This window comes from Salmo salar, chromosome 08, assembly GCF_965601325.2.
Source record: "Salmo salar chromosome 08, fSalSal1, whole genome shotgun sequence".
NCBI lineage: Eukaryota > Metazoa > Chordata > Actinopteri > Salmoniformes > Salmonidae > Salmo > Salmo salar.
The window spans coordinates 38,910,688-38,921,372 of NC_138298.1; the positions used below are offsets into that span (position 1 = coordinate 38,910,688).

Here is a 10,685-nt window from a genome sequence, read left to right on the forward strand (position 1 = left end):
AGGGTCAATAAACCAATAAACAGTATGGATTGAAATGTGTCATTTTTGGATCAGTGTCCCTAAACTGGCCCTAATGTGACTAGAATGACGTAAGTAACAGCCAACTTTCTAGGACATTGACATGTCTTATATAGGCAGAAAGCTTCAATTCTAGTTAATCCACCTACAGTGTCCAATTTACAGTAGCTAAACACAAAACACATCACGGACACTGGTTTGATACATTCACCTCTGAAGGTAAATAATGTATTCAGTAGTCTTGCTCTGATTTGTCATCATGAGGGTTCCAGAGATAAAATGTAGCATGGTTTTGTTTGATAAAATCAATTTTTATATTCAAATATAGGAACTGGGTTCTACAGTTTGAACCCCTGCTGTCTCTGGCCCCACAACCACCCCGCTCGGCCATCTAGATGTGTGAAGGTTAGTGTTTTTTCTGTAGGGAAGCTAATTATCCATCATTTATGATATTCCTGGGAGTGTTAACTTGAATTTTTTTTTTTATTACCATAGCATTTTTGTATGTTCCCTATAGATATGTACTTGAAAATGTATCAATTGGCCAATTCGGCACATTTGAGCAAACTCCTGGCTGACCTGATGCAAAATATTGTGTAGAAAATGAAACGCTTCACTGGATCAGTCTGAAACTGCACACACACTGCTGCTATCTGGTGGCCAAACTCTAAATTACAACTAAACTGTCTGTATGGCCTTTCTCTTGGATTTTAAAGATGATGAAAAAAAATAGAAAACGCATGTTTTTTTTTGTTTGCATTATCTTTTACCAGATCTAACGTGTTATATTCTCCTACATTCATTTCACATTTCCACAAACTTCAAATTGTTTACTTTCAAATGGTATCAAAAATATGCATATATATTTTTTTAACTAGGTAAGTCAGTTAAGAACAAATTCTTATTTACAATTACGGCCTACCCCGGACGATGCTGGGCCAATTGTGCTTCGCCCTATGGGACTCCCGATCACGGCCGGTTGTGAAACAGCCTGGGAACGAACCAGGGTCTGTAGTGACGCCACTAGCACTGCAATGCCTTAGATTGCTGCGCCACTCAGGAAGCCATAAAAGCCACATAGCTCAGTAGCTACAACTAATGGAAACAATTGCTTTCCTATATACGGTTGTTTCATATAATACAGCTTTAGTGGTATGGACAGAAGGAAGAGGTTTAGCTCATGTGTGATCATCACGGTACAAGTAGGCCTAATAATCTCAACATGTCTGTTCTTTACCGCAACCATAAATAAATTACAAATAGCTACATAGTTTAACCAAGAACATACGATAGCTAGTTACTGTCGGATAAATATGTTGAGATATTTATAAGTAGAATATAATGACAATTTGAATACAGAATACATTCTGTGGAATTCCTGAATCGGTGACTAAAGAACGTCTCACCCCTTCCGGTTTCGTCATGGCACTGCGGCGGATGTTGATATTCTGTTTTGGAGACACAACCAGAGCTAGCTAGCGAGCCTTCGTCGTTGTCGGAGTTTTTTTTTTATTGTTTGTTGTTGTTTGGTTGTTGTCTGACGTTTTTAAATCGTTTTCAACCAGGGAAGGATCCACTCCCCAACGACGGCACCGTGTCTCTCCCGGCGCCTCACCGGGGAAGCGCGAGGCCGAGTCGTGCGATGATGGAGGACTTCGACGAGATCTACGAGGAGGAGGAAGAGGACGAGGAGGAGGACGAGGAGAGGGCCGCGGAGGAACAGCTGCTAAAGTACGCTCCAGACCCGGTGGTCGTCCGAGGATCTGGCCACGTCACTGTGTAAGAAACCGGCAGGGCTCAAGGGGGGGTTGGGGAAAGACCCGAGCACCCGTAGATGGCTGGTTGTCATAAAATAACGCTAACTAGATAACGAAAGTTACACTACGGCATTAACTAGCTTGTTAGCGGAAAGCTAGCTAACGTAATCAGGTCGGTGTATTTACGATAACAGGGCCAAGAAGCTAGCCTATTAGCATGTCAACGTAGCTATTAACATTACCTAGTTTATGTAGTTCGGACCATAAAATGACTATACAAACCGTAACTAACGTTACCTGGTTAACTAAATATACTTTCCATATGTGGTCTAGTCAAACAGTTAAATAGCCTCATATCCCTTGAGTGACGTTCTATCTAGTTTTGTGTGCATGAAATAATGCATTTACTTACCATGTTCTTGTCCCCGAAGGTTTGGACTCAGTAACAAGTTTGAGTCAGAGTTCCCATCGGCACTTACAGGGAAGGTGAGTCAACGGAAAATACATACATTTCCTGTAAATCTGCCATTGTCGACGTGTGTCCCTCAGAGTTTTAACGAGTGCAGGTGGTCAGGGCGGTTGCCAGGTGTGCATCAATCATGATTGTATATATTTTTTAGTGTTGATGTGCATTTGTTGAGAATAACTATCATACCTGGCAACCCTGCATTTCCAGGTAACTACAGACTCTGAGAGAATACCTTGCAAATGGCACTTTTACAGTATTGTAACTTTGTAGTATTCTATTTGCTGCTTTAAAATATAAAGATCCACCTGAATTCATTGTAATAATCATGTTTATTAGCAAGTAATATTGACTCCCCCAGGACAGCTAACTAGCTTTCCTGGAGATGTTGAAAGTGTGCAGGTCTCCCCAGCAGAATCTTGTGTGTTTGATTCTATCCTCGGACAAGCTCACTCTCCCTACTTGTTTCATGAATATGACCTGATTTGAGTATTTCCCCTGTCTGTCCTCTGTGTTCCTAGGTGGCGCCAGAGGAGTTCAAGGCCAGTATAAACCGTGTTAACGGCTGTCTGAAGAAGACGCTGCCAGTGAATGTGCGTTGGCTGCTGTGTGGCTGTCTCTGTTGCTGCTGTACACTGGGCTTCAGTCTCTGGCCCGTCATCTGTCTGAGCAAGAGGGTGGGAGACACACACACACACACTGAGATACACACACTCAGACATATACACACAGACCATCCCTCTGCGTACCATACTCAAGGTTACCTGTCTCTCTCCTCCTCAGACACAGAGATCCATGGAGAAGCTGTTGGATTGGGAGAACAGCAGACTGTACCACAAGGTGTGTAGGGGTTGGAGGAGGGCTGGGAGAGGTAGTGAAGTTTGACTGATCTCTCCCTCTCTTTTTCTCCTCTCTCTCTCTCTCTCTCTCTCTCTCTCTCTCTCTCTCTCCTCTCTCCTCTCTCTCTCCCCTCTCTCTCTCCCCTCCTCTCTCTCTCTCTCCTCTCTCTCTCCTCTCTCTCTCTCCCCTCCTCTCTCTCTCTCGCTCTCCCCTCCTCTCTCTCTCTCTCTCTCCCCTCCTCTCTCTCTCTCTCTCTCCCCTCCTCTCTCTCTCTCTCTCTCCCCTCCTCTCTCTCTCTCTCTCTCTCTCTCTCTCTCTTCTCCTCTCTCAGCTATGTTTGCATTGGAGGCTGAGCAAGAGGAAGTGTGAAACCAACAACATGATGGAATATGTGAGAACACACACACACACACGATGGAGAACTTGAGTAACGCACACACACACACTTTGAATAACCTCTCTCTCTTCCCCCCTCAGGTAATCCTGATAGAGTTCCTACCCAAGATCCCCATCTTCAGACCGGACTAGCTCTCCGCGGCCCCACACACATCCTCCCATGGTGCCTCTCTTCACTCACCTCTCCAAAATGGCCTCCTCTTTCCTCCCCTAACCAGGCCCATACCCCTAAAACTACACCACCATTTAGTGTTTACTGGACATTATCTAACTTCTCTATCTAGCCCCTCTATATACCCAGAAAACACCTGTTTACACCCTAAAGCCCCTCCCCTTCTCTGATATCAACCTTTGACCCCTGATCTGTTGGAGGAGCCGTGACCTTTTGACCCCCTGGGGTGGCGTTGACTGTCATCGGTCTTTGGGTCATCATGGGAGACCCAGCTCAGAAAGGGTGTAACGGTACCATAGAACTGTGGAACTGGAGAAAGTGGACTCCTAATTTTGGACCTGCAATGATGAACCTTCCTCTTCACAGCCCTTCCCTGTACACGAGGCACAATCTTTACTCAGATTTATACCCCCGTATATTGTACCCCCAACCTGAACTATGAGACACTCTGTGCTGTTGGAACAGTTGATATTATACGCTGTTCTAGAACCTCTATGGAACCGCTGAGGTAACAATCAATGCATTAGCTACGGAACTTCTACAGAACTTCAATGGAACTAATATAGAACATTGACAGAACTTTGATGGATTAGCAACGGAACAGCTATGGAACTGACAGCATCATTAGAACAGTTATGGAACTGACAGAACATCATTAGAACAGCTATGGAACTGACAGAACATCATTAGAACAGCTATGGAACTGACAGAACATCATTAGAACAGCTATGGGACTCCCAACGGAACGTCATTGGGCTCCCGAGTGGCGCAGCCGTCTAAGACACTGCATTTCAGTGCAAGATGCGTCACTGCAGTACCTGGTTCAAATTCAGGCTGCATCACATCTGGCCGTGATTGGGAGTCCCATAGGGCGGCGCACAATTGGCCCGGCGTCGTCCGGGTTTGGCGCGGGGTAGGCCGTCATTGTAAATAATAATTTGTTCTTAAATGACTTGCCTAGTTAAATAAAGGTTAAATAAAAATGGAACATTGGTAGAACAGTTGTGGAACTTGCAGCATCATCTGCCTTTGACTGGTCATAGTATCAGTAGAGAACAGCCAAACTAACAGCAGTGGATCAGTAGAGAGAACAGCCAAACTAACAGCAGTGGATCAGTAGAGAGAACAGCCAAACTAACAGCAGTGGATCAGTAGAGAGAACAGCCAAACTAACAGCAGTGGATCAGTAGAGAGAACAGCCAAACTAACAGCAGTGGATCAGTAGAGAGAACAGCCAAACTAACAGCAGTGGATCAGTAGAGAGAACAGCCAAACTAACCGCAGTGGATCAGTAGAGAGAACAGCCAAACTAACAGCAGTGGATCAGTAGAGAGAACAGCCAAACTAACAGCAGTGGATCAGTAGAGAGAACAGCCAAACTAACCGCAGTGGATCAGTAGAGAGAACAGCCAAACTAACAGCAGTGGATCAGTAGAGAGAACAGCCAAACTAACAGCAGTGGATCAGTAGAGAGAACAGCCAAACTAACCGCAGTGGATCAGTAGAGAGAACAGCCAAACTAACAGCAGTGGATCAGTAGAGAGAACAGCCAAACTAACAGCAGTGGATCAGTAGAGAGAACAGCCAAACTAACAGCAGTGGATCAGTAGAGAGAACAGCCAAACTAACCGCAGTGGATCAGTAGAGAGAACAGCCAAACTAACAGCAGTGGATCAGTAGAGAGAACAGCCAAACTAACAGCAGTGGATCAGTAGAGAGAACAGCCAAACTAACAGCAGTGGATCAGTAGAGAGAACAGCCAAACTAACCGCAGTGGATCAGTAGAGAGAACAGCCAAACTAACAGCAGTGGATCAGTAGAGAGAACAGCCAAACTAACAGCAGTGGATCAGTAGAGAGAACAGCCAAACTAACCGCAGTGGATCAGTAGAGAGAACAGCCAAACTAACAGCAGTGGATCAGTAGAGAGAACAGCCAAACTAACAGCAGTGGATCAGTAGAGAGAACAGCCAAACTAACCGCAGTGGATCAGTAGAGAGAACAGCCAAACTAACAGCAGTGGATCAGTAGAGAGAACAGCCAAACTAACAGCAGTGGATCAGTAGAGAGAACAGCCAAACTAACAGCAGTGGATCAGTAGAGAGAACAGCCAAACTAACAGCAGTGGATCAGTAGAGAGAACAGCCAAACTAACAGCAGTGGATCAGTAGAGAGAACAGCCAAACTAACAGCAGTGGATCAGTAGAGAGAACAGCCAAACTAACAGCAGTGGATCAGTAGAGAGAACAGCCAAACTAACCGCAGTGGATCAGTAGAGAGAACAGCCAAACTAACCGCAGTGGATCAGCTACATGAAACCCCTGAATCTCTCTCTGCATCCACTCAAACTAGTCTTCATCCCAAATGGCGCCCTGTTCCTCCCCCCTCCTAGGGGCTACGTCTGCAATGGTACCCTATTACCTAACAGGGTCTGGCCAAAATTAGGGTACTATCTAGACTAGAGAATAGACTGCTATTTCAGATGGTAGTCCTAGACTCTCCTCATCTCCTCCAATAGGGTGTCATTTCAGATGGTAATCCTAGACTCTCCTCATCTCCTCCAATAGGGTGTCATTTCAGATGGTAATCCTAGACTCTCCTCCAATAGGGTGTCATTTCAGATGGTAATCCTAGACTCTCCTCATCTCCTCCAATAGGGTGTCATTTCAGATGGTAATCCTAGACTCTCCTCATCTCCTCCAATAGGGTGTCATTTCAGATGGTAATCCTAGACTCTCCTCCAATAGGGTGTCATTTCAGATGGTAATCCTAGACTCTCCTCATCTCCTCCAATAGGGTGTCATTTCAGATGGTAATCCTAGACTCTCCTCATCTCCTCCAATAGGGTGTCATTTCAGATGGTAATCCTAGACTCTCCTCATCTCTGCCCACTAGACTGTCACCTCTAAACCAGAGACAATCACACAAACTGTCTGACTGTACTCTATGGTCACACCCTCAAATGGAACTCTTCTCCTTATATAGTGTACTGCTACTACTTCCCCCACAGCTCAAAACAAAATGTATTTGTCACGTGCGCCGAATACAACAGGTGTAGGTAGACCTTACAGTGAAATGCTTACTTACAGGCTCTAACCAATAGTGCAAAAAAAGGTATTAGGTGAACAATAGGTAAGTAAAGAACTAAAAAGACAGGCTATATACAGTAGCGAGGCTATAAAAGTAGCGAGGCTACATACACGCACCGGTTAGTCAGGCTGATTGAGGTAGTATGTAGATATGGTTAAAGTGACTATGCATATATGATGAAGAGAGAGTAGCAGTAGCGTAAAAGAGGGGGTGGTGGGACACAATGCAGATAGCCCGGTTAGCCAATGTGCGGGAGCACTGGTTGGTCGGCCCAATTGAGGTAGTATGTACATGAATGTATAATTAAAGTGACTATGCATATATGATAAACAGAGTAGCAGCAGCAGAGCACAATTGGTTGGACGCCCGTAAATCTGCTGCCATTTCTTCCGGCGCCATTTTGGCTCTGGTCTAAAGTAGTGCACTTCATAGGGAACAGGGTGCCAGTTGGGATTAGAGCCTATTTGTATGGACCCGTATGCTACACACATGGACATGGGCCGGTTTCCTGTATCCATGCCGCTGGGTTGTAGTGTCAGCCTAGCAACCGTTGCCTAGCGACAGGCCTAGAGGACTGATGATCAGAAGGAAGGCAACTGATTGTTTTTCTTCACCTTGTTTTGTTTACCTGTTCTGTGACAAGGGGCAGTGGATGTTTTTGCGTTACTGCTCTCAGTGTGTGTATGTGCGTGTGTGTGTTCGTCTCATGTTGAATGTGTGTATATTAGATGAATGCTAACAGGCTTCCCAGCCAACCAGTGGTGAACAGACATAACCGTGGTGGAATAATACTCACCTGAGTTAAAGGCGAAGTCCTAAATGGTACACTGTGTAGTGGACTACCTTTGACCAGTAATACACTAGATAGTGACTAGGGGGCCATTTGGAAGTCAAACCAAGCTACACTCCTCATGACCCTTGTTGTTGCTCAAACACTAATGGCTGGGTTTTGGTTAGTCTTTAATCACTAATGGCTGGGTTTTGGTTAGTCTTTAATCACTAATGGCTGGGTTTTGGTTAGTCTTTAATCACTAATGGCTGGGTTTTGGTTAGTCTTTAATCACTAATGGCTGGGTTTTGGTTAGTCTTTAATCACTAATGGCTGGGTTTTGGTTAGTCTTTAATCACTAATGGCTGGGTTTTGGTTAGTCTTTAAGCTTTTGGTTAGTCTTTAATCACTAATGGCTGGGTTTTGGTTAGTCTTTAATCACTAATGGCTGGGTTTTGGTTAGTCTTTAATCACTAATGGCTGGGTTTTGGTTAGTCTTTAATCACTAATGGCTGGGTTTTGGTTAGTCTTTAAGCTTTTGGTTAGTCTTTAATCACTAATGGCTGGGTTTTGGTTCGTCTATCACTAATGGCTGGGTTTTGGTTAGTCTTTATCACTAATGGCTGGGTTTTGGTTAGTCTTTATCACTAATGGCTGGGTTTTGGTTAGTCTTTAATCACTAATGCTGGGTTTTGGTTAGTCTTTAATCACTAATGGCTGGGTTTTGGTTAGTCTTTAATCACTAATGGCTGGGTTTTGGTTAGTCTTTAATCACTAATGGCTGGGTTTTGGTTAGTCTTTAATCACTAATGGCTGGGTTTTGGTTAGTCTTTAATCACTAATGGCTGGGTTTTGGTTAGTCTTTAAGCTTTTGGTTAGTCTTTAATCACTAATGGCTGGGTTTTGGTTAGTCTTTATCACTAATGGCTGGGTTTTGGTTAGTCTTTAATCACTGGTATCTATCTCTCTTCACTGGTAGCTCTCGCTTTTCTACTAGTGTCTCTCTCCATCGGTGCTCTCCCTACTTTTAACATACTTCTCTGTTGTCATTTCTCAATCTCTTTTTACTGTTATACACTCAGCCTTGAGTCTCTGTCTGTCCCAAATGGTACTCTTCCCAATGTAGTGCACTACTTTAGACCAGGGCCTATAGGGAATAGGATGCCATTTGGTACAGCATTGGCTGATCAGTAAAGGTCGAGGGTCATGCTCAAGGGGTTACCATGTAGAATTAAAACAGGACGGCCAAACCTACTACTGGCAGTGCAGGATTTTGCTCCGACCCTGCTCTAACACCTGATTCTACTAATCAGTCTAATCAGAACCTTGACTGGCATAATGAGGTGTGTTAGAGCAGGGCTGAAGCAAAAGCCTGCAGACCCAGTAGCTCTCTGGGAGGAGGGTTGGTATCACCAAGACCACTTAGGTTCATACGGAATCAACTAGCTTTCTGATTGGTTTACCGGCCATCAACTAGCTTTCTGATTGGTTACCTCACATACAGTTGAAGTCGGAAGTTTACATACTCCTTAGCCAAATACATTTAAACTCAGTTTTTCACAATTCCTGCCATTTAATCCTAGTAGAAATTCCCTGTCTTAGGTCAGTTAGGATCAACACTTTATTTTAAGAATGTGAAATGTCAGAATAATAGTAGTGATTTTATTTCTTTCATCACATTCCCAGTGGGTCAGAAGTTTACATACACTCAATTAGTATTTGGTAGCATTGCCTTTAAATTGTTTAAGTTGGGTCAAACGTTGCGGGTAGCCTTCCACAAGCTTCCCACAATAAGTTGGGTGAATTTTAGCCCATTCCTCCTGACAGAGCTGGTGTAAGTGAGTCACGTTTGTAGGCCTCCATGCTCGCACACGCTTTTTCAGTTCTGCCCACAAATGTTCTATGGGATTGAGGTCAGGGCTTTGTGATGGCCATTCCAATACCTTGACTTTGTTGTCCTTAAGCTATTTTGCCACAACTTTGGAAGTATGCTTGGAGTCATTGTCCATTTGGAAAACCCATTTGCCACCAAGCTTTAACTTCCTGACTGATGTATTGAGATGTTGCTTCTCTCCTCATGATGCCATCTATTTTGTGAAGTGCACCAGTCCCTCCTGTAACAAAGCACCCCCACAACATACTGCCACCCCCGTGCTTCACGGTTGGGATGGTGTTCTTCAGCTTGCAAGCATCCCCCTTTTTCCTCCAAACATAACGATGGTCAGTATGGCCAAACAGTTCTATTTTTACGATCTTTGTCCCCATGTACAGTTGCAAACTGTAGTCTGGCTCTTTTATGGCGGTTTTGGAGCAGTGGCTTCTTCCTTGCTGAGCGGCCTTTCAGGTTATGTCGTTATAGGGACTCGTTTTACTGTGGATATAGATACTTTTGTACCTGTTTCTTCTAGCATCTTCACAAGGTCCTTTGCTGTTGTTCTGGGATTGATTTGCACTTTTTGCACCAAAGTACGTTCATTTCTAGAAGACAGAAAGAGTCTCCTTCCTGAGCGGTATGACGGCTGTGTGGTCCCATGATGTTTATACTTGCGTACTATTGTTTGTACAGATGAACGTGGTACCTTCAGGCATTTGGACAGTTCTCCACAACTCTGGTTCATACTTGGGAGGTCTACGATTGTTTTTCTGAGGTCTTGGCTGATTTATTTTGATTTTCCCATGATGTCAAGCAAAGAGGCACTGATTTTGAAGGTAGGTCTTGAAATATATCCACAGGTACACCTCCAATTGATCAAATTATGTCTATTAGCCTATCAGAAGCTTCTAATGCCATGACATTTTCTGGAATTTTCCAAGCTTTTTAAAGGCACAGTCAACTTAGTGTATGTAAACTTGTGACCCACTGGAATTGTGATACAGTGAAATAATCTGTCTTAACATTTGTTGGAAAAATTACTTATAAAACTATAGTTTAACAAGAAATTTGTGGAGTGGTTGAAAAACAAGTTTTGACTCCAACCTAAGTGTATGTAAACTTCAGACTTCAACTGTATAAAGCAAGTTTAATTCCATAAGCAGATTTCCTGTGTGTGTAGTTTAACTGTTATCTCAGTCCATGATTGGATCTTGGTCACCCCTTTTATATTTGTATAGTATTTCTGAACAGGTGTGTTCTGATCGTAGCAGACGTGTGTGTATATGAGGCATATGGACAGTAAAC

The 10,685-nt window shown here is 43.8% G+C and overlaps 1 protein-coding gene across 1 annotated transcript; it reads left to right on the forward strand.

The window, feature by feature from the left end:
• Positions 1-1,459: 1,459 nt before the first annotated feature.
• On the forward strand, positions 1,460-4,637 carry LOC145881552 (cysteine-rich hydrophobic domain-containing protein 2). The gene is made up of 6 exons (XM_082978666.1): positions 1,460-1,797; positions 2,207-2,261; positions 2,763-2,918; positions 3,025-3,081; positions 3,413-3,472; positions 3,559-4,637. Exons 1-6 carry the CDS (start codon positions 1,661-1,663, stop codon positions 3,607-3,609), a joined length of 516 nt encoding a protein of 171 aa, XP_082834792.1. The 5' UTR covers positions 1,460-1,660; the 3' UTR covers positions 3,610-4,637.
• The last annotated feature ends 6,048 nt before the right edge of the window (positions 4,638-10,685 follow it).

Bases quoted from the DNA above. Each gene is read 5' to 3' on its own strand.
- LOC145881552 (XM_082978666.1), top strand. From the start codon at position 1,661: ATGATGGAGGACTTCGACGAGATCTACGAGGAGGAGGAAGAGGACGAG. The intron at 1,798-2,206 runs GTAAGAAACCGG...TTGTCCCCGAAG, and splicing joins GGATCTGGCCACGTCACTGT to GTTTGGACTCAGTAACAAGT. The intron at 2,262-2,762 runs GTGAGTCAACGG...CTGTGTTCCTAG, and splicing joins CATCGGCACTTACAGGGAAG to GTGGCGCCAGAGGAGTTCAA.